The sequence below is a fragment of the Anabrus simplex genome, chromosome 1, assembly GCF_040414725.1.
Source record: "Anabrus simplex isolate iqAnaSimp1 chromosome 1, ASM4041472v1, whole genome shotgun sequence".
NCBI classification, from domain to species: Eukaryota; Metazoa; Arthropoda; class Insecta; order Orthoptera; family Tettigoniidae; genus Anabrus; species Anabrus simplex.
The window spans coordinates 882,717,689-882,743,350 of record NC_090265.1 but is presented as its reverse complement, the minus strand read 5'-3'; the positions used below and the strand labels follow the sequence as shown (position 1 = coordinate 882,743,350).

The 25,662-nt window shown below is 37.0% G+C and overlaps 1 protein-coding gene across 1 annotated transcript in view; it reads left to right on the top strand.

Annotated features, from left to right (window-relative positions):
• The window catches only part of LOC136857680 (general transcription factor 3C polypeptide 1), a 340,092-nt gene that overhangs the window by 288,000 nt on the left and 26,430 nt on the right, over positions 1-25,662 (top strand). Inside the window, exon 30 of the mRNA XM_067136529.2 lies at positions 22,062-23,131. Within this exon, the coding sequence (XP_066992630.2) occupies positions 22,062-23,131 (1,070 nt within the window). The remainder of the gene's footprint in view (positions 1-22,061; positions 23,132-25,662) is intronic.

Here is a 25,662-nt window from a genome sequence, read left to right as displayed (position 1 = left end):
GTAATAATACATAACCTAAATGAAAAAATTGCAATCTAAACAAGAACAAATAGATTAGCTAAATCACAGAAATTAACATGGGACATCTACAAAAAGAAATGTCTACCAATAAGTGCCTAAATAAAACACTACAACTCAGTTATAAAACCAGAAGCTACATATGCAGCAGAAACACTTTCTCACCTGAATAAGCATTCAAAGATTGACAGACTTCAGAATATTGAAAGGATGGTTAGAAGAACCTTCATCAACAAAAAATGCCAGAAAGATGGACAGTGGCAGATAATACCTAACAAAGTCGTCTACAAAGAGCTAGAACCCATTAAAGATACTATGCTTAAGAGGAGATGGAATTCTTTGGACATATCATGAGGATGCAGGATTCGAGACTTCTGAAACAACTAGTACAACACAATCTTGTCTCAAAAAATAACACAACAGGATATAAATGGATCAGAGAAGTAAGAGAGGATCTGAAGGAAATAGGCCTTACAACAGAAGACACCACAAAGAAGACAAAATTGAATATAAAACTCAAGAATACAAACCTCTGCTTTACCCTTACGCGAAACAAACCCACAGCATGCACATTTTCAACAAAGGAAAGGGCAAGAAGATCAGAGCGTCTGAAGAAGTACTGGGAGGACTGCAAAGCTCGAACAATCCCTTCAAAGAGACCCTGAACGATGGACTGACTAAAGTGGTCCTATGCAGTCATAAAACAAGAAGAACAACAACATTATTTTGACATCATATGCATTCATGGTTGTACAGTAACCAGCAGAAAAAATATTTGTACTGATCTCCCAAATGCCCTGTATGACCCTTGGACAATATATAATGTGTTCTGCTGTGTTCTAGCCCATTCAATCCCCTCTTGGGGCAAAGGCCTCCCCCAACTTCTTCCAAATTCCTCTGTCATGTGCAGTCCTCATCCCAGTTGGTCCCGCAGTCCGTTTCAGGACATTAACCATCTGGTTGAAGGGTGTCCCCCTACCTTGCTGTCCATATCTGGGGGTACCATTCAATTATCACCCTTGTGCACTTCTCATTATATGACCTGCCCAGCTTTCTCTTCCAATGTCCTTTAGTCTGGTCTTGCACATGATTTCAGTGTTCGCAGATGGTCCTTCGGGGAAATCCCTAGCAAACTTCTTTTCATTCTTTGGGTGGCAGACACTCAATTTGTTTAACTATATTTTTGTTAGAGACAAAGTCTGAGCACCATATGCAAGAACAGATAGTACAGTTGCGTTGAATATGTTCCTTTTGAGGTTCATAGGAAAATCACTTTTGAGCATAATACTTAGTAACTTATCATTTATATAAATCAAATGATAATTTTATCTGTATACTCCAAAATATTGCCCTATACTTCAGTTTTATTTCAGGTTAGGTATACAAAACTCGAAAGAGGGTTAAATTCAATTTTTGTTTGTTTGTTATGACATCACGAGAAAACAACTTAACAGAATTTCTCCAAACTCAGTATTTATGTGTTGGGTTAGCTGGGTTGTGCACTAGGCTGTATATTATTTGATTAGTTCAGTGGTGTAGCAATATTAAGGGGTTCAAAATTCTTTGTGTTGTTGTAATCAATCCCAAGATTGGTTTGCAGCTGTTGTCACTCTTCTCTCTTTCACTTGATGCAAGGGGTAATGGACTAGTATAACTTGGAAACGATCCTCTAACCCATGGGTAAATAATGAAAATAATGAGCTTGATTATTATTATTATTATTATTATTATTATTATTATTATTATTATTATTATTATTATTATTATTATTATTATTAGTATTAGTATTACTTGTGAGGTGTTGCTATGAAGTTGTTTATATCTATTAGTTACGTAGTTATGTATGGACTTTATTTGGTATAAATCATGGTCTTATTATTTGTGTGTTGTATGTGAGGTTGTGTTACGACACGTCTGCTGTATATATATTAATAAGAGTTTATTTAATGTAAGAACGCATAATTAATAGTATATAATTTATTATTACCATGGGTAAATAATGAAAATAATGAGCTTGATTATTATTATTATTATTATTATTATTATTATTATTATTATTATTATTATTATTATTATTATTATTATTATTATTATTATTATTATTATTATTATTATTATTATTACTTGTGATGTGTTGCTATGAAGTTGTTTATATCTATTAGTTACGTAGTTATGTATGGACTTTATTTGGTATAAATCATGGTCTTATTATTTGTGAGTTGTATGTGAGGTTGTGTTACGACACGTCTGCTGTATATATATTAATAAGAGTTTATTTAATGTAAGAACGCATAATTAATAGTATATAATTTATTATTACCTGTGTATATGATGTATAAATCCAATGTAATGTTGTGCAACATACAGTAATAGTCCAGAACAATGCATCTTGTCACTAGAATTGCATAGAAAATTCCTTTCATTGTAAATAAGCTATTGGAGACTCTGGAAATTATAAGAAAACATGTAGTGTCATATTTGTAACCTTGTTACAGGTTACACAAACATGTTTAGTTAAATAAGAGGTTTATGATGAATATGTTGAATTTTAAAACACAGTAAAAACATTAGAACACTCACAAGGTTCACAGACACGAAACAACAACAACAGGTTGGCAAACTTTACAGCACCAGGCAAATGCTGGGGCTGTACGTTAATTAAGGCCACGGCCGCTTCCTTCCAACTCCTAGGCCTTTCCTATCCCATCGTCGCCATAAGACCTATCTGTGTCGGTGCGACGTAAAGCCCCCTAGCAAAAAAAAAAAAAAACTTTACAGCTGTGAAAGGACGTGGGAAGCAGCATGGAACTCTAAGAAGTAGATGGTACTATGCGTGTTGGGAAAGAAATGTAGGCGGTAATCACCCTCAAACTCTTAATTTAATAAACTAACAAAACCAAAATTAAAAGGGACGAATCAAAATTAAAACAAACAACAATATCAGAAATTAACAAACTCATTTACAAATTAATGTAAATTTGGACTGCATCTGCAGATATGTGTTACATACTCTGCCGCCTTACCGACTATCAGCAGTAGAAGTTAAACATAGGCAAGAAAATTTAAGGCAACAGCAAAAGTAACACATTAACATCAAATACTTACCGTTACTTTAGTTAAAACTATCAGTTACCCAGAGACCATGAACCAAAATAACCCCTGGTATGGCAAAAAGTTGTTTTAACACTACTAAAGAAAACAAGAGGGAGAACAAGGTACATATTATTTTATTCAATAAATAAGAGTAAAAAAGGAGACATAATAGGGATGTATAGAACTAGCACCGATAGAGCGCACTGCTGTTGTACTGGGTAAGCGCAATGCGCTCTTCATTTGTCTCCTGTGTACTCATGCCGCTAATATCCACGAATTTAAGTTGCTTAAATTGTTATTTTCGTGACTATGCCGAGCTATTACAGTGTTCCTCTTTGAAAAAATCAGGGAAGCCCATTTTCGTTTCACCAGTTCCCACAAAATAAAGAAATGAGGAAGAAATGGATACATGTTCTTAGAAGAAAAATTTCGGTGAGAAGAATCTGACTGAAAATATTAAAGTGTGTTCCCATTATTTTCAACCCGGTGACTTCACGAAAATTTTGTTGGATAAGTACGATTTACGAAGGGAAATAATTCCTATTTTCTACCTATAAACTGATTAGGCAGTTTGATAACTACCACCGAATTTATGCGTTTGTATTTAAAGGTGGGAGAGCAAGATTAAAACCGGGCGTTGTTCCATCGCTTTTTCTGCGGACCACGAACACAACAAAAGCAAGGAAGAGGCCATACACCAGAAAATTGCCAGATTACCACGATAAGCCTACAATATCAGAATATGCAGAAATCACCTCCTTTGAAGTACGGGAAGAAATCGTGAATATACCCGAAGAAGTGAATGTTACATTTGTGACTCCCATTTTCAAAGACATCAGCACTCAAAAAAAAAATACAGGTAAATTGGTTGTTGAGCAAACAATGCGTAAACCTGATGCCATATTGCGCTATACAGGGTTTGTAGACGTCCAACATTGTAATTTGGTGTTTGCTGTTCTGGGAGAAAACAGATACAATTTACAGATATTCCCTCTTGAACCCATACTGTGTTTCTTCTTGACAGTTATGAATCTAAGGACCAACAAATCTGACAAAGAACTAAGCCTTAACTTCGGAATCCATGGAACTACTGTTGGGATAATATTTAATGTTTGGATTGATTTCATGTACTGCCAATTTAGAGAGTTGAACATGTGGCCTGATAGGGAAAATGTCCTTGAAAACATCCCCCTTGCTTTTAAACAGAAGTATCCCTCGACTAGATTTATAACTGGTGCAACTGAGATTATAATAGCAAAACTTGTTCCAAGGGCAAACATTCCACTTTAATAGGGCTAACTGTCCTCAACCGTTTGGTATGGGGATACTGAAAAGTTTATAAATTTTGGCTGCATGTTTCTGAACACTGAATAATACCAGTCTTAGGGCAGTGCTCTAATGGGTAGCTTACAGCAGCAATATGCTTACAACATGCCTTGGGGCCTGCTCCAGCAAAACGTTCACATTATAGGCCTTATGTTTTGTGTACTCGGATTTCACAGCACTGCATTTTAGAATTTCACCCGATTGAAATTAACCTTTTATAAACTAAACAAACTTTTCGCTGAAAAGTCTGTATCCAGCATAACACAATGATTTGTAGTTGGAAACAGGTGCTCCATCTATTTCCGATTTTCTAAATACGAAATCATCCGTCAAATGCAAATCTGTGATAATGATCTTCACCTTATAGCTGATGGTCAAATATTCAAAGGAACCAGCACTGGGAAACTCAAAAATATTCACATGCCTTTGGTGGTGGATAAAAACTGTATCTGCAGTTTAATGTAAGTAAGCCATCAACCTTTAAAAAAATACATGAATCGAAGTCTATAAGCAAGGGGAGCAAGTGCGTGTTTAAAATATCTATTCATGATTTAAGTCTTGTGGAGGTACATTTATATATTTATTGATGTACAACACTCAAGTAATTGTAATCTTTAGGAAAAGGCATGCTGACTCCTATTCATTATATGGATAATAAAGCGTGTTAGAATTTTCTGATTACCACTGTAATAATTCTTCATTACTCCCGCTAAATTTAGCCTTTCTGGTCCGTAGCTCATTTTGCAGCTGTTTAACGCTTAAACACTGAAAATCGTCCGTAATATACTAGGGGATATACCTATACAATTAATTAATATAGTCTTCGAGTAAAATTAGAGAAGATACAGTCTGCTTTAGCTCAGAAAACTCGGTCACATTCTATACATTACTCACAGCTGACTGGGAGAAACATAAGATGATCGCCATGCGCTTACCCAGTAGTACATGAGTGCTATCTGGCACGAACTTTCTCTGCCTACATCCCTATTAGTATAAAATTAAAGAAAGAAACGCCCTCAAGATTAAACCATAACTAATTAAAACCAGTCCGGCTCCATGGCTAAATGGTTAGCGTGCTGGTCTTTGGCCACAGGGATCCCGGGTTCGATTTCCGGCAGGGTCTGGAATTTTAACCATAATTGGTTAATTTCGCTGGCACGGGGGCTGGGTGTATGTGTCGTCTTCATCATCATTTCATCCTCATCACGACTCGCAGGTCGCCTACGGGAGTCAAATCAAAAGACCTGCATCTGACGAGCCGAACATGTCCTCAGACACACCCGGCACTAAAAGCAATACGCAATTTCATTTCATTTTCATTTCAATTAAAACCAATAATATAGTGAGTATTAATTTTAAAGTGTTTGACTGAACGAAAAGGGAAAAAAAGAAATAACAGATTTTCTTTTTTAAAAACAACAGAGAGCAACTTGTGCACTTAGTAACCTTTTTTTTTTTTTTTTTTTTTTTTTTTTTTACAATTCAACCTGAAGCCACTTTGTTACTTAAAAGTTATTCTCTTCCATAGTTTCAACCGATTTAATTCTCTTTCATTATTATTATTATTATTATTATTATTATTATTATTGTTGTTGTTGTTGTTGTTGTTGTTGTTGTTGTTGTTGCTGTTGTTGTTATTGAACAGTACTCACAACCATCATAGAGATTCCACCAGAATTCAATTCGTATCTCACTCCCGGAAAGAATAAATCAAACAACCCAGCAGGAGGGCAGAATAAAACCAACCCCAACCAAATAATAAAGAGAAATTAAGAAGGAAAAGGCAAGGAAAACAAGTAAATACATCACCGAGATGTAGGGACCACCAAACACGTATTATTAAAATCCAACGCAAAGACCGTGAGGCACCCCATAATAATAATAATAATAATAATAATAATAATAATAATAATAATAATAATCAACAAACCCAACCAGTTGCTATGGTAACGTCAACATGTCAACACGCTATGTGTCCATAGCAACCACTAATATCAATACAAATACAACAATGGTACATACACAGGAGGAAAAGAAACCCCAAAAGTATAATGAAATATGAACACTACAAGATAAAATAAATTAACGTGAATTAGAAATTAATATGTGACAGGAAAACATTTCACTGAAATTCAGGTGAAATCTCTTATGGTTTATAATTTTATAAATAGGATAGTTACCTTTTCAATTACGCATACCAAAAACGTTAGATAAATACAAACCCATTTGCCTTTTCAAAACAAGAAGAAATGCAAAATAATAATAACTCATAATAGTTATTTGGAAATAACCTTCTTAAAATTCACTACCCTCACTTTTCAGAAACAGTTAGGCGATATTATTAAGACATAATGAAGGAACCCGATTTAATGAATACCCTAACTAAAATTTTTTTTAAATGCGAAGAAGGACGCTTTTAGAAGTTCACACACAGGAAATCTTCAGACCCAAAGTTTTGTACATCATCTTCCGTAGAATCCGGAAGCCGAAAGGAATTGAATTGTGAAAAGACTTACATGTTGGTTCAAGCTGCAGAAACACGTTACCATAGTCTACTCATGTAGAGGCACTAGTAGTTTACCATATCCAGAAGAAAAGTAAATAAATAAGAGGACGTTCTGTTTCAATAAGTTAAGAAGATTTCCGAGGGCAAAGCCCTCACACAAATTACAACTATCCAGGCTCCATATCGTAGATGGGAACCAGATCCCGGAGCGGAGCAAACACACGTCCTTCCTTCATCTTCCTCAAGGCACAACTCATGGCGTCGCACAGCTATAATCAGCATGGCCTGCCAAGCAGAAAGACAGAGTGAGAGACTCGCTCTCAAGGTGACACTACAACTTAGGGCACGAAATCGTACCAGACCAAGTTTAAGAATAATAGAAGGAAACATTCAAGCAATATAAGCACATAGGCTCCATGATGAAGATGAAAACAAATAAACAATGTGTGCAAAGCCACGCTGGAAGTAATCATGGAATACAAGGGAGACATAAATTCCGAATGACACCAATTTCTATAGCACGAATGTAGTTTCGAAATATGGTTGGGGAGAACTAAGACTCGTCACCAATGTGACAATACGATGGCAATTTCAACTTACACTTTAAAAAAATAGAAGGAACATTATATGGTTCATTAAAAGGGCAAATCCCTTGTTACTAACAGAAGAGAGAAGACAGAAATAAAAACTTAACACAGAGGCCAGTTAAGTTACTTCCATTCTAGAAACACTTTTAAAAAGGAGCATAGCTGAACTGGTTTGAGTTAAACTAAACTGAACTACCAGAGGCAACCCAAGGAAAGGTTATTACATGTTAATTACAAGGTTTTCTTTTTACAAAAGGAAAAGAGAATTGCCACCGAAAATGTAATTGTAAATGCTTGGCTGAAAAGCTAACTCATTTCGATAATTACATGGTGAATGTCGAGGGTAAACTCCTACGCAAAAGGGAAAATTTAAATTTAAATCAAGTTAAAGTCCAAAAAACAAGAAAGAATAGTGCTTACCCCTGGGCCGGCATCCCATGACAGGATGGACGGAGAGTGCGTCCACCCTCTAGGCTGGTCAGAAGCAAAAGACACAGATACAAGCTTCGCTCCCATGCAGGAGCGAGAAGCGGACATGGTGAAACTACCAAGGTGACCATTCAGGCAATGGAATTTTACTCCTGATTTTCACATATCCCGATTAAATCTGTTTTTATTCCTACCAATTAGAATTCTCTTCATATCTGGTATTTAAAGTTCGAGATATTTCTTTTATGCGACACTAATTTCATCACCAAAAAGGTGTAAGTTCATGCTGTCTCAAAATAAATGTTCATAATTCCAAAAACGTAATTCTTCCAAAAGGAATATCTTATACAAATAATTTTTAAAATGTTCATAAGTCCAAAACCCTAATTCTTCCAGAACAAAAAATCAATTTTCAAAGCAATAAGGAAGATAATTTTATACAATATAAATTTTTTAAACAAATTATTTTTTTCCAAATAGTATTGAACATGCTTCTGTCGTTTCCCCACTGCTGTCCCATCTCCGGCCACATCCTCCACCTCACAAACTCGAGCTATGCTTGGTTTGGCCACACATCACATTCTCTCCCGCTTAAAATTTGAGCCAGGGCTCAATAGAAAGAACTTCAAATTTTGGGGAGCAGGAGCACACGATACAACACTACCGTCTTGATGCCATTCTCAAACGGAACGTCCATCATGCGTTGAAGTATTCCATCTTAACCTCTGGTTTCGCTGACTTATGTAGCTGCTGACACCGGCTGGCTGCCAACAAACTTTCATACACTTTCAGTCCAACCTTGGCAATCTGGTAACCTTCAGCCCCGCTCACCCATCCAGTGAACTGACTGGAAACCGACAGTGATGTATCACGCAGTATGGCGTAACTGCTGCAAGCTGAAACGTTCCAACAACTCGGTCACAGTGTCGGACCGATGCGACCAAGTAATTTAGTGCAGCATCCAAACAGGCACAGCATTTTGCCCACCAGATGGACCAAAAGTTTTTGCAGCAACTCAACACAGACAGATATGCAGCAGAAAAGGGGAGTAGATGAGGCAAGTCCAGCGTCCAACCATACTGAAGTGTTTTGTTGAAGAACTGAAGAAGTCAAGGGTGTTTTAATTTCACTCTAATAATTAAATTAGCTTCACCCAACTGGTGGCTCAAATAAAGCTCCATCAGGAGACTCCCTTCCACACTTGGGATTTGGAATACCAGGAACCCAGGGCAAGCACTATTCATTAATTTTAAGAAAAAGATAAAAATGATAACCTATCGGAGTTTACCCTAAACCCACAAGATTACAGTTTTAAACCAAGATCTTACATAGCCCAAAATCTGAAAGATCTAATGAGGATACAGTACAAACACCTTACGATTCACAAAAATACCTTTACACACAATTTACTTCCAAAAAATTTGAGCACAACAGGTATGACAGGTCAGCACAAAAAAGAAAACATCCCGCAGGTAAAAGAAATTACCCAAACTAGACCTTCATTACAAACTGAAATGCTACACATGCCGAATTTTCAGGGCAAATTAATACACCAGACCATATCCGCATTGAAATTTAACTCGAAGTTACCAACCTAGGTGCATTCTTAATTTTCAGAAAAGGAAAGTAAATGGGATGTTAAATTATGAATGTTGCAAGTGAATCCAAACCAGTGTGACAGTCACAATTTATTACTTTAGCTTGCAACGTTGCTCACTTGATCCTTCCAAGAACAAGTCACAAAATTGAGGTTAGTAAATCACTATCCACTTCATCATGCTAATGCATGACTTTAAAAATTTACTACTGATAAAAGTCACATTATGTAGCACATGTTATCACAAGCAAACAAGAAAATGCAATTTAAGCCTGAATACTGAATTGAAGATCACATTAAATTAACAGTCAAGAGCCAAATGAAAATAAAAATAGTTCACGAGTGTACATACCAAAATCTGCCTAACTGATATAGAAAATAAAAAGGCACAAATAACACCATACCAGAAAACATCAGATTACAGTTTGACACATCACCATCACCATGCATATCTATCCCCCAACTAACAACAATACAAGGACACAATACACACAAACACACCAGTGCGATGACCCCAAATCAACAAGTACTACTTGATTTCATCTCACTACATGAGACTACCCTAGGACCAGTATCGTACTCCCAGGATGGCAATAAACCATCAACACCTTAAGTCCTATGTCTCAATCCACTTGCCTTACCAAGGCACTCATGACAAATACACATGACATCACCATATTTAAAATATTAACAAATATGGATGGACATATATGACAAGGCTCGATACCGAATTTAGAAATCGTACTCAGCCCACAGACAGCGTATCCCAAAACTGATGAAAATAAACACCATGAAAATAAAAATAGAGTAATTAAGGATTATTAATTAAAGATATTTTACGGAAACGTATCACCTGCAAATTTTACTACAAAATTTACGAGGAATTTAGCATAATTGAAAAACAAATCTTAATGACTTTCGATGCAACAAAACAGATTTAGCTGAAATAAACAGCTCAGGATGATGAAACAGAAACCAAACGCTTGAAGAAAATCCTCCTAGCACATAGTTCACAATACTTAATGGACAGTATCCTACATCTAACCATGTAATACCAAGAAAAAGATTGCAAAAGAATTTCATATCAGATGAACGCCAGACTTCAATATGGAAATTCTAAGTTCCCAAGGAGAGAATTAGATATTTTTCCACCAATAGAGCATGTCAAAAAACAGTCAGATGTAAGGCTTTTCAGGCGTTTGCTCTATTAACCAGCGTCAATATGTCTTGAGCACAGGTGCACATTCATAACCCATCAAAACTTGCCATTATGACTTCAGCATCATTACCTGGTCTAATAACACTGTCCTGCGATGGTTTCATTGCCGCCATTCTGTATTGCTTTTTAGGATGACTTCTGCATCCTGAATCAGGATCCGATGTTAATTTTCCCCATCACATTACATTTTTTCAAAAACCCTATATTACGTTTACTTCAACACATGCACTAATGCACTTCATACGTTGTTAGGAAGAGTGTTGCTTTAATTTAGATTTTCATATTCTTTTATTAATTAATTTTATTATTTCATTAATTTGACGTCCTCCATCCATCTCATAGCCCTGTATTATCTCGCTCAGAGTGTAGAGCCGGCAACTATGTACAGTGTAGCTGGCAACGCGCGGTTTTGGCTGAGGGGCGTCATTCTCTCATTGTGCTTCATCCGCGACAGTCTGAGTTGTGTTTCGCTTGCTTGTGAAAAGAGATTTTTGTCTTCATAAACGTTCTATATGTGAGTGACGTACTGTGTTAATATTTTTATTGAACTTACATCTATCAACATGCCACGACGTGGCTGCAAGAACAATCCAGATACATTCTGCTATGTATGTGGAAGTTTTGTGCCGATGAGACAGCGGCGCAATATAACCGAGTTCATGAGAAAGGCCTACTATGCCTACTTTGGCTTGAAACTTGGAGACCAAGACAAGCCGTGGGCACCATATAAGGCTTGTAGAACCTGTATAGAGCAGTTACGGCAATGGATGAACGGTAAGCGAACTGCGTTGCCATTCAGTATTCCAATGGTGTGGCGAGAACCCCCGCTACTTCTGTGAATGTGAAAGGATTTAACAGCAGCAACAAAGGTAACATTGTATATCCAAGCAATATTCGATCTGCAATTTTACCTGTTCCTCACGGCCCTGATACACCAGTACCACAGCGTCCAGAACATTTACAGGATTGTCCCTCTTCTGAATCTGATGCAGAAATGGCGGGCACTAACTCTGACTGTGATTTCTCCTCTAAATTTGTTGAAAAAGAACCGAGACTGTTCGAGCAAAGTGCAATAAATGACTTTGTTCGAGATCTTGGCCTTACAAAGGAATCTGCCGAGTTACTCGGGTCTAAACTTCGTGAAAGGAACATGTTGGCACCAGGGATGACGTACTATTGGTACAGACATCACGAACAAGAATTTACACCCTTCTTTTCTGAAGAGGGAGCCTTGGTTTACTGCAACAACATTCCAGAGGTTATCTTAAACTAGGAGCACCACAGTATGACCCTGTTGACTGGAGACTTTTCATCGATGCCTCCAAGCGTAGTTTGAGGTGCGTCCTTTTTCACAATGAAAACAAACTTGCATCCATTCCCGTTGCTCATTCAGTTATTATGCGAGAAACATATGGAAATCTTGAAATGCTGTTGTGTAAACTGAAGTACCAGGAACACAAGTGGCAAGTTTGTGGTTATTTCAGATAGGTATTCTGTTAGGTTTACAAGGAGGTTACACAAAGCACCTCTGCTTTCTGTGTGAGTGGGACAGTCGAACAAGGTTACATCACTGGACTCAAAAAGAACGGCCACGTAGACAATGGTTTGTAGGGTCAAAAAACATAAAACAAGAAACTCTTGTTCACAAGAGCAAAATACTGTTACCTCCGCTTCATATCAAACCAGGGCTTATGAAGTAATTCGTTAAGGTCCTAAACAATGAAGGTGAATGCTTTCAGTACCTGTGTCATCAATTCCCAGGCATCAGGAATTCCAAAATCAAGGAGGGTATTTTCACAGGTCCATACCAGAAAACTTCTTTCTGATGCTAATTTTGAAGACGTTATGTGCGCTTCAGAGCATTCGGCATGGACAGCATTCCAGAATGTAATCAAAAACTTTCTTGGAAACACAAAGGATTCAGACTACAAACAAATGGTGGATAGATTGCTTGTTTCTTTTCAAGATTTAGGCTGCAAAATGAGTTTGGAAGTGCCCATGTTTCATTCACGTCTGGACTATTTCCCTGAGAACCTAGGAATGCTGAGCGAAGTGCAAGGAGAAAGATTCCATCAGAATCTACAGGAAATGGAATACAGATATCTAGGGAAATGGAACAAAAACATCCTGGCAGATTACTCCTGGTTACTAAAAAGAGAAGGTCCAACTACTCCTCACACACAAAAAGCAAGACGAAGACGTTTCTTGTACTAAGGTAGGACATTATAAAATTGAAACCGTAGACTTACCATTCTGAGTACGTTATGAGGCTTAATGCGTGGTAAATTTGGTCCATTTGGCTGTGTTTTTCTACAGATTTGTTAACACAATACACTACATATCTTTATATTATGTTCATAAGTATACCAGTGTAAGATAGGAGTGTTCAGATGGGTGGAAATAATAAGAAAGAAGCGTTCTTTACATGTGATAATAGTCATCTTGTATGTGTGCATGCTGAAAATTTATCAAATTTTCCCTTTGAATTTGCACAAAAACCTGATGTGATAGGGGAAAACTAACTTCAGTTCCAGAATCAGCATGCCCGAAATATAAAATATCACTATGTAAACATGCAATGATCAGAAAGTTTGAATTCGCAGGTCAGTGTAATATGGTGAGCATCGTGTCACCCTATAAGACTATCCAAGTCCTCATAGAACCCTCCCTAGCAAATATAGGAATACACGGCATAATAAAAAATGACAAGGAAATAGAAAATTGCATGATAGAAAAGCTCAACAGATGATCTAGGAAAATTTCAAACAGATAAAGGGACCCCATAATCTCCTATCTGATTAAACAGTTTAGCAACTGACTAGGAACGCCCTAAGTAATCCCATACTTACTCAGAATCGAACCACGGTACAGTAGAAGACCGAAAAACAATACAACACATGCAATGTTATAAGGTTGACAACCAGAAATTTAAACATAACTCTGAGTAAAACAAAGCATAACGAAAATATGAAATAAACACATACAAACAGTAATATCAAATGAAATGTACTTGCAATACAGGTAACACAAAACAAAATTTGAAATTCGCAAAATAATTTGCCGAAACACCAGATTTATAAAAAGAATAAACACACAAAAACATTGTCGAAAGAATTTCAAAGATTAACCTACAATTTGTTACTCAAAATTTACCAAAATTGATTTTTGAAAAATCCAGTGAAACTCTGTGCTAAAAACTTATTAACACATACATTATAACCAGTACGACCATAAGTTTGAAATTATGAAATCTTAATTAAGGCCACAGCTGCTTCCTTCCAACTCCTAGGCCTTTCATATCCCACTGTCGCCATAAGACCTATCTGTGTTGGTGCGACGTAAAGCCACTAACAAAATAAAGATGAATAGCGTACGCAAACTCGAAGTAGGTCAAGCAGTCAACTGTCTTCAACAGATACCTACATCAGCTGTTAGAAAGATAAGTGTGAAGTCACATGAGGAAGTACAGTACTTGGCCCGATTTAATGACGTAGCCTAAAGCAACAGATGTTGCCATCGAAACACACGGATCGAGAAAACTTTAAATTACATAATAATTTATATTGAAATTTATCGCAGAAGATTTTCAGAATACGGTGCACGCAATGTGATTATACATTCACTTGGTTAACGGACAGCTTGGGCTTGGGTTCTAGAATGGTTCTAGAACCCAAGCCCAAGTTAATAAGATTTGGTTAAATAACAAAATTAAGTAACAGACAGCTGCTACCACAGGCAAAATATATATTAACAACAAACTGAAATAAGGTGTCATGGACAGTGACTTACCATTTCCTCCAATGTTCAGGTAATTACAGAATGAAAACAGCAAAACACAGATTCCACATTACGGAATGAATACCAGATACATTCAGATGCCTTATACGGAGGTGATAGGCAACTCCCTCGGGACATGAATATTGAGCGTGAGTAACTATCATGAAAAAACACAAACACAGATTAGGAATGCACACACAGTAATTACATCTTTTAAAAAGGAAAATGACATCAGTTAAATTACACTTTTCGCAGTTACAGCAGTGTGACCGAAATGACTTCAGACATCATGAAAGGTAAATTTTACAAGGTTAGAATTTAAGTTACATTAATTAAGGTTAGCTCAGGGATCAATTACCATGTACTAATCCTTCATTCACAACCACGCTCTGCTACTAAAATATAACCTTGTTACAAGTTACACAAACATGTTTAGTTAAATAAGAGGTTTATGGTAAATACGTTGAATTTTAAAACACAGTAAAAACATTAGAACACTCACAAGGTTCACAGACACAAAACATCAACAACACGTTTGCAAACTTACAGCTATGAAAGGACGTGGAAAGCGACATGGAACCCTAAGAGGTAGATCCTTATATATGCGTTGTGGGAAAGAAACGTAGACGGTAATCACCCTCAAAATCTTAATTTAATAAACTAACAAAACCAAGATTAAAAGGGATGAATCAAAATTAAAACAAACAACAATATCAGAAATTAACAAACTCATTTACAAATGAATGTAAATTTGGACTGCGTCCGCAGATATGTGTTATATACGATGGCAATTTCAACTTACACTTAAAAAAGGAAACTAGAAGAAACAATATATGGTTCGTTAAAAGGACAAATCCCTTTGGTTTACATAAGACAGAAATTAAAACTTAATACAGAGGCCAATTAAGTTGCTTCCATTCTAAAAACACTTCTAAAAGGGAGCATAGCTTTAACTGGTTTGAGTTAAACTAAACTGAACTACCGGAGGCAACCCAATAAAAGGAAGAGGAAATTGCTTCAAAAAATTTTATTGTAAATGCTTGGCTGAAAAGCTAAATCATTTTGATTATTAAATGGCAAATGTGAATGTCGAGGGTAAACTCCTACGCAAAAGGGAAAATTTACATTTAAATTAAGTTAAAGTCCAAAAAAAAAGAAAGAATAGTGCTCACTCCTGGGCCGGCATCCCATGGCGGGATGGACGAAGAGCGTCCGCCCTCTAGGCTGATCAGAAGCAAAAGATACAGATACAAGCTTCGTTCCCACACAGGAGCGAGAAGCCGGACATGGTAAAACTACCGAGGTGACCAATCAGGCAATAGAATTTTACTCCCGACTTTCACATTCACCAATTAAATTTGTTTTGTTTTTTTCCTACCAGTTAAGAGTTCTCTTCATACCTGGTTTTTAAAGTTTGAGATGTTTCTTTTATGCAACACTAATTTTGTCACCAGAAAATGGCACATATAAGTACACGCTGCCTCATAATTTCAAAAACGTAATTCTTCCAAAAGTAATATCTTATAATTTACAAATAATTTTTTAAATGTTCGTAAGTCCAAAACCCTAATTCTTCCAGAACAATAAATCAATTTTCAAAGCAATAAGGGAGATAATTTTATACAACATAATTTTTTTTAAGAAATTCATTTTTTCAAAATAGTATTGAAGAGGCTTCTGTCATTTCCCCACTGCTGTGCCATCTCTGGCCACAATATTCTTCTAGAAGCCTGGCCAGGCAATGTATATAAAAAGGCACTCTTGGGAGTTGAGTTGAGTTGTTTAGCGAGACTTGGAGTGGAACTTGTTAGCCGAGTGTGAGAACCCATGTTTTGATTTTGTTGGGTTGGTAGTTGGTTGACATGCAAGTGTTGCAGTCTTCTTCTTCTTCTTCTTCTTCTTCTTCTTCTTTTTCTTCTTCTTCTTCTTCTTCTTCTTCTTCTTCTTCTTCTTCTTCTTCTTCTTCTTCTTCTTCTTAGCAGTTTTTTGTTCAAGAGGGCAGAGAGAGTGAGAGTACGTGTGTGCATGCGTGCACCTCAATGATAATATTCCTAGATCAACTATTTGGAAAAGTCTTGAAATTTATCACAGAAGATTTTCAGAACACATTGTGATGATATATCTTTAAAAGTGATTGTTTTGGATTCATGGTCATTTTTTCATCATTTGTTTTCGTTTCTAGTCAGTGGATATATTTTGAAGTTTTCATTTCATTGCGCCTCGTATCATTAGGGGCTGATGACCTAGCTGTTAGGCCCCTTTAAACAACAAACATCATCATCATAATGTGGCATTCAATATGATACTGCCTTTCATTAAAGTATTGTTGTTATAGCAACTATTGATTTCCAACTAACGCTATCCGATATTTATTAATATCATACACAGAACAGTCCTGAATTGATAAGCAAGACACTCAAATAAACATTAACCCAACTTCAAACATTTCATTCCCCAGATAAATTTCTCAAATTGAGCAGTCAATAACCTGCATTTAAAATAAGATCACTTCTGTTCTTATAAATTTAATATTATAACAAATTTAGTTCATTTGCAGTGTTTTAGTGTAACTTGACTTACAGGTTAAAGCTCCTTGCTGGCAATGTGTCAAACAAAAGAAAAAAGAAAAAAAAGAAAGAAAGAAAAAAAAAAAAAAAGCATGCCTGCCATATGTTGGAATAGTCGAGAAGTGACAAGTGTATAATGTATTTTTTTAAACTACTAGAGGACCCACGCTGCTCCACAGCATTTGTTAAAAATAGGTCAGATAACTCATCTTGATACGCCTGTCGTAGTCATATTGTTTTGCCTGCCCTTTTCAATGGTTTTATGAACATTTAATAAGAAGCACGTTATGGTATGCCGGAGTTCGTAGTCAGAAGTCATCCATTCTCATGTCATCATGCCGTCTGTTCAGTAAAAATCTATCCATATATTCGCTGTTTTATCCTGCAGTTCTTGATGTAAAGCGTGGTATTGTGTTGTAGAAGGCAATGGTATTTTTTAATTGCAGTTCTATATAGAACAGTTGTCTTGTGAGCTCATAGGTTAGTCTTGAAGGAGCATTTATTTGCCAGGCAGGGAATTTTTTTAAAGATTCATGGCCTTCACTCTTTCTAGTGTAGCTAGGTTATTCTTCAATAGGTGTTCCCAAGTAATGTCTAAGGCGCATGTCATGATAGGGTGTGTTTGTACGTAGACTTCTTTCTCTTAGCAGCATGTAAGTTATTAGGAACGTTCTGCCATCTGTTGAATATAATTCGAAGCTTGGAAAGGTTAGAGAATCAAAGATTATTTAGCAGGGAATAGTATTCTTCCGTGATCAGAGGAAGTGTATCTGGCTTGGCAGGTAGTAATCAAACATGGCTGCATGCATTACATTACCAAGAATGAAACTCGCATACATTAAAATATTAAAGAAAGTGTTAGTCGCTTAGCAACCTGCTAAGTACAGAATGTATTGCGAGTTAGCATAAGCCTTCGCCTGCAGTTACTGGAATGTTCATTCAGTGATTTGATTTTATGATTACTCAAAGTTGGCTGAACTTAGAGACCTATCAATGTCTCATGATTCACCGGCAAATAATTCCGGAGAGAATGAAACAAAAGTGAAGTAAATCGGTCCAGTAGAACGGACGGATGGATTTTCCTAAGCTGTTTTTAGTAAACTCTTAATATACAGATGTTCCACTATCTTGGATCACTTAGCAATATCTGATAAAACCATTAAGGGTGTTTCATGAATATCAATATTCTCATTTCAGTGATGTGCATCTTGTTACGTGGTATTTCTTTGAACACGTTGAGTGCCTGACCAAGATTTGTGGGATTGCTCTCTAATGCCATGAGCTAATAGCACCGAGTTTCTCCTTGGTGCCAAAATATTCATAGGCTTAACCAAGCAAGTGGTTGTTGAAACAAGGGTACATTATGTTCACTTATTATCTATATTTGATCAAATAGTGCGACCCTGAATGGGCTTATATTCGTCATTACAAATTGTACACATCCACATGCCTCCACACGTGGTTGCACTTATGTGGTAGTTAATGTCCCAACGGTCGGCCATACTTACCTTTTCCTTTGAAGGAACGTGTTATTTATGGCATTGATTATATGAGAGACTTGTTAGCTTGTTCATAATATGGGCTTGTGCTACACCTGAAGTGTTATTTTTAATGCCGTATTTGGACTTTTCATGGGAAATACTGCTTGCACGATAATCTTCTTCGCCAGGGAACCATAGATTCATCTATGAGCATATTACAGCCGGGAGTCTTCACTTCCTGAAATTCGTTTTCTATCATGTTCACAAGGGACTGGGTTTTTTGTGTGTGTGTGTGTGTTGTTTGGTTACCTGTTGCTCATTGTTGGCAAAATGCCAGAATCTCAGGAGTAACTGAAACCTGTTTCTGCTCATAACACCATGTGCAACTTTTGTATAGAAAACAGTCTTATCACTCCAGTAACATGCAAAGGATGGCAGTTAGACAAAACCCATCCACAAGCGAAAACAGAGGAATTTCCTCGTTTTGTCCAGTGCGTCCACCCATTCATTAAGCCAGCTTAATCTATTTAAATGCACAGTCATTAAAACTTGTTGGGCATTATGGTTCATTTCCTCTGCCATTAAATTTATTACTTCGTCCATAACAAACAATAAATGCCATAAGGTGAGGCTTCGGAATCGTTAGCCATCCCTGCGTCTTCTCCCCTTGGAAAGGAAAGTCATGCTGAACACCATTGCAAAATCCCCAGTTGTTGTTGTTGTTCCTTGTATCGAAACCCCATCCTTGTTTTCACTTTGAGGCTCACTTTCAGCTTTTTCTGAATTGTCACTACTTTCTACATTCTCACTGTCTGTACTTGGTTCAAAATCACTGTAACTACATTCTTCAAGGATGTCATCATTGTCCGACTTGTTCAATAAATCATCCAGACTATCTTCAGTGTTTTACTGCTCAATTTACTCATGATGTAAAATTTAAAAGATAGTGATGAAAAAAACTAACTCATGTCCAACTCCTTAGCTGAATGGTCAGCATTGAGGCCTTCAGTTCAGAGTGTCCTGGTTTTGATTACTGGCCGGGTCAAGGATTTTAATTGCATCTGATGAATTTTTCTGGCTCAAGGAGGGGTTCTTTGTGTTTGTCCAAACACTCTCCTCTTCACATTCAGGCAACATGCTACACTACCAACCACCACGGAAACAGGCAATAGTGATTACATCCCTCCACGTAGGGTTGGCGTCAGGAAGGGCATCCGGCCGTAAAACAGGGCCAAATCCACATGAGCCATGCAGTTTGCAACCACGACCCCACAAGGTGTAGGAAAGCCAGTAAGAATAAGAATGAACAAACTAACTCACACAAAAGAAAACCAACAGCGCACTGCACACTTATACAAACAATCCACAAGATAGACAGTGACTTTATCAGCTTACAAAGCACTCCTGACGTACCTGTATGGGATTGCACCAAAACAGGAATTGACAAATGAAAAGTGGACTATGCACTTATTTAGATAGATGGTCAGCAGATGGCAGGAAGAGGCTTTGTACAGTTTCAGAATACACGCTTACTGTGCACCTAAATGGGTTTGTACAGTTTTCAGTTCCGTATGAACGTACGACCTCATATGCAGACATGATGTTCAAGAAATTGGCAGCTCTCACGGACCCACATAGGGTCGCTTGGCACTCAGCGTGTTAAGGATTGTTTTCAGATTTTATCAAAGTACTCATAGATGGTAGGCTATACACACAGTGTTGTTCTTGGAGTATGAAATAATGACTGGAAGAAGAAAGTACGTACATATAGATGTAAAAACTCAAAATATAGACACTATTAATTATGGTCAAATAAAAACAGTTGTATGCATTTTGCCTATGTTCATTTCGTATACTTGCATCTTAATGAATGCCATTATAGACTCGTTGCATAACGGACTATTATGCTCGATGGTCGAAATATAAATATTGTATGCCAGAAAACTGAATCTTAATGAGGCTCATTATAGTTCAAGCTTCATTATGATCCAAGTTCTCCACCAATCAGAGTTCAGATTTTCATTGTGATACAACTCTGTGACCAATTAGGTAAGGATAGCATCGCACCGGCGCTCAACGTACTAGCTTCGCACTTGTTTCCAAAATCAAACATGTCAGACACACATATTAATATCAATGCACCTTCTACTTCCAATATTTCACAACCACACGGCACATTCCCGCAAATTCACTTCAACAGCTGTACAATAAACAATTTGTATTTGAAATAAAGCTAGGTTATGATAAACTTCTATCAAAGCTTTGAAGACATATGACATTGTCAAGGTCTCTGATCCACTCACGGAAAATCAATAACCCAGCGCATGCGCTCTGCGCTCTGTTCAGTAAACTTAACTGTCAAGTGACATCTTGACCAGTGGCGGCGCGTGGATAAAACGTCTGGGGGTTCACTGCTGTGGAAAATAACGTGTTCAGATTATTATTATTGTTACTTGATGTTTACATAGATGTAAAATAGTGACATTGCTTGATTATAAACATGACTTTGCTTTACAGAGACACGGCTACAGCTCGAAGAAGTTACCAAAACAACGAAGAATGAAAGGCAGAGGATATGAGGTGCAATTACTTTAAGCTGATCCAATTTCCCCTCATTTTGAAGACGTTGCTTACGTAGGAATAACTTCTTCAAGAACGTGTTAGGCAGACTACTGTTATTTATTTGTTGAATTATTTTGCTGTTTACTTTTCATAAAACACGTATTACTAATGAAAAGTTTCATTTGATTACATAAACTTAGGCTACTTACGCCTATGATGCTATACAAACCGTAGTTAGCAAAATATTCTGGCTCATTGCGGTTAATTACATCAGAAAGGCAAATTCGCCAAATTAAATTCTCTTCAAAACCTACCACATACGGCAAATTTTAACCGCGCGCTGACAATGCTTCGGCTAATTTCGGAACTGCTCGATGTAACTCGTGTCTATCGCTGGTCCAGTTGCCAGCGATTCCTGGGCTATGTTTTCCCTGCTCCTCACAGCCCCTCGCCATGCGCACCCTCCTTACGTCTCACGGCCCCACGCGTTCAGTCCTGAAATTGAACCTCTTCGCTGGTTCCGGAGAGCAACCGAGTGTTGATGTCAAAAATACCGCTACGCGCGCTGATATACAGAGCAAATTTAAGGAATAGGCTCTGACAAATCATTTTACCCAGACTTATATATTTCTAGGGGGTTCACTGAACCACTGAACATATAGAACGCGCCGCCACTGATCTTGACAGAAATTTATGAATATTTAAAAAATTGAGTTATAATTATTGTCAAGCATAAACAGTCGTATGCAACGTGCCTATAATGGTAATTAAGACACTCACTCATTTTATAAACATACTCATGTCTTTAATTATTGCCATTATAGGCTTGCTGCATAATGTACTATTATTGTACATATAAAACATTGAATTTTTTAATTCGTAGCTTTCTTCTTTTTCAGACAACATACCTTCACAGATGTATTAGAATATCCCTGGCTCAAATTCTCAGCATTCTGGTTGAGACCAACATGTTTCTGCGTTCAGGTGTAACAACTATGCATTACATCCATAAGAATTACATGCATCATTGGCTTGTGCATACATACAAACTGCTGCGATCAAGCCGTGAGAAGCTTCAACCAACTCATGTAAGAGCTATCAGTTTAGGTTCAAGGGATGAAGGGGAAAGTGTGAGTAGAAAGGAAATATCAAAAGATCCCACTAGCAAGCATGCTGCTGAAACTCATAATTTAGGGCTTGTTGAAGCTGATACAGGAGGATCAAATTTGAATGATAATCAGTTGGACAGTATGGAAATTGGTGCTTCTTCAGATCAAGAGAGAAATGATGAGTCTTGTTCTAATTCAGAAGTCATGGAAGTCAATACTCAGGCAGAGAGAAATGAAACCTCTGAAATACCAAGTAAAAATTTTACTGCACAGGATAAAGCTGTTAGCATAAAATTGCCTGGAACTGATATTAGTGACACACATGACAAATCTGCAACAAAACTAGGAAAGGTTGTAGAGTTAAGTGATATATCTTGTCAGTCTAATAATCTAACAACTTGTAGTGATTATAGTGAGTCATTGAAGACGGTTGTTGAAGAAACCCAAGATTCTGACAACTTTGTGATGGAGAATGCTGACCAGACCTCAAATGATGATGAAGCTGAGAAAGTATCCTTCAGCAGTTCTAATCCGAGTCCAAGTGAAAGAGAAAAGCATTTATGTCGTGAATGTAGGATAGATAACATTATAGAGACTGAAATTGTAAAGGCCAAAGGTGATGATGTACTTTCTTCTGAAGAAAGTGGTGAACATGAACAAGCTAAAGAATCTGATGATGAAACAAATCTCAAAGCTGAAGGGACTGATGATGAATCCAAGCTAAAGAAGCCTCTTAGTAAGAAACGTACATTCTCAAATTGTTCATCATGTGGAAAGAGGACTCTAATTTATCAGTCTGGAAAGAAGGCAGTCATCCAGTCTGGAAATATGGAGAAATTTATAGAGAGGATACACTTCAGGTAAGCTTGACATTTTATTTAGACAATAGCATTTTGTTACTTATCTTGTGCATCTTACTTTACCTACCATGAAAACTTTTTTAAATTCATGAAGCACATAATTTGTAACAATGCATTTGCCATACATGTTGCTTTAGAGGAATGTTGGAAACTATCTACTATACCTATTGTTTGATAAATTTTTAAATCCAGTTTTGCCTGGAACTGATATTAGTGACACACATGACAAAATCTACAACAAAACTAGGAAAGGTTGTAGAGCTAAGTGATATATCTTGTCATTCTAATAACCGAACAACTTGCAGTGATTACAGTGAATCATTGGAGACTGTTGTTGAGGAAATTCTTTTGGTGGTTTTATTTCTCTGGTGTCATTCATGTTAAGGATAGTAAACAGTTAGTATTCAGTTATTGACAGTATGTTTGCTATTTTTGAGTGGAGTATTGGCTTTCTTCTTAAGCATTCTAGGACTTAAATTTAATTCTTGATATACCTATTTATCTTCTTTTGAAACAACAGGTAAGTAGATGATGTATATAAGTGCTTCCAGAAAAGGGATCTTTTTATGTGTAACAGTAGCTGGTTTTGCACTACTTATACACAGTAGTGATTTTCTAGGAAAAGGTGAATGGTGCATTCTGCAATATGGTGAACAATTCTGTGGCCGTTTTCAGGTAGTCTGGTCTGGCTGTCAGCCAGCACTGGAACTGATTCCAGTCGTACTTAATTTTGATTGAGGATTTGAGCCAGCCATTTTATTTCGTTTACTCCCATTTCGACACACCTCATGGTTATAGCCTTCAGTTTATGAACAAGTGCATTGGCATATTGAAAATGAAAATAGCCAGTACCAAATTGTTGCCACAGAGTGGATAGTAGAATTGTAAGATTGAGTAGTAAGTAAATAAGTAGGTAGCAGAAAGAATGCTTCTGATCGGCACCTTTTATAGTAAAAGCTGGCTGACTTTTCTTATCATCACAATAGCACTTATATTTAAGTTCTTCACATTAGAAGTAATACGTGTTAAAAATGTTAATTTGAGCGTTCAGTTTTCTGATTAACACACATAAAATAGTTTATTCCAGTAAAATAAAGTTCCTTCTTTCGTCTGTCCTGAGATTTTGTCAGCCGGTTCCTTGTGAAGACTGGTACTGCTGGATCAGTTCACTTTGTCACACATGCTGCCGCAGTACATAGTACAAGCCCACTTATCAGTGTGATGTTGCACCCCTCTGGCTTGGATGGATGCATTGATTCGGTTAGGAAGGGTGTCCAAGATGTTGTATCCTCTCCTGAGGCAAGCTGGCCCACAACTGTTGTAACTGTGTAACCTTGTTACAGATTATGTAAACATGTTTAATAAAATAAGAGGTTTATGATAAATATGTTTATATTGATCTAATGAAGAAACACACTTGAGAAATTAACATGATATAGGTTATTTTTTATGATTAAACGGCACAATTTCAACACATTGATAACCAATGATCTATATAAGATTAATAATAATAATGTTCTTTGCTTTACGTCCCACTAACTACTTTTACGGTCTTTGGAGACGCCGAGGTGCCGGAATTTAGTCCCGCAGGAGTTCTTTTACGCGCCAGTAAATCTACCGACACGAGGCTGTCGTATTTGAGCACCTTCAAATACCACCGGACTGAGCCAGGATCGAACCTGCCAAGTTGGGGTTAGAAGGCCAGCGCCTTAACCGCCTGAGCCATTTCTACCAAACTTTGTATTTATTTATGAAACTTATCTCTTTTTCCATTGCCTCTGGGGTGATTTATGCTTGGTTCATTCTGCGCTATCGGGGGGCGATCTCCATACAGCACTGCTGGCTGTATGGTCGTCGTCATCTGCAATGATGGTCGATCATAGCTCCACTCAGGTAATTCCGAGTAGCCCGTGGTCCATCTTCTTAAAGATTCATCATCTCGTCTTGCTCATTGTTGGAAATACAAAACATACTTGCAGTCTGTCCATACATATTAGGATAATAAAGCCTTCTAATTGAATAGATATTAATCTCCTCTTTTAGAATTTCTTTGGTTAATCTATGGCTTTTATATCAGACTCCCAATATGTCTGCAAAATTCTCAAACATGTGTGTGATAAATGATTGTTTTATAATTGAAGGGTACACTAGAAAAAAAGGGGAATGTTATTGTAAAACAAAAAATGAATTAACACTACCCATATATACTTTATGGTCAGGAGAATAGTTTAAGACAATGTCCAACCAAGTAAAGGGAATAGTCACGAAAAAACAACAAGTTTAATAATACATGTACAATTGATCAAAGGGGAATGTCACCACAGAACAAGAAACAAAGGGGAAATGTCAGTTTGATATGTGGCAGCACTGTTTTACACGATGCTGAGTTGATAGTCATTTGTTTCGTCTTACCTTGTTCATGACTGTTGTTTATTGCTTAGTTTTCATACAATGTCTGAAGAAGAGAATGGTAACACAAGGATGGCATCAACCAAGAAAAGACCTAGTTTCAGTCGAGTGAATAAGGTAAC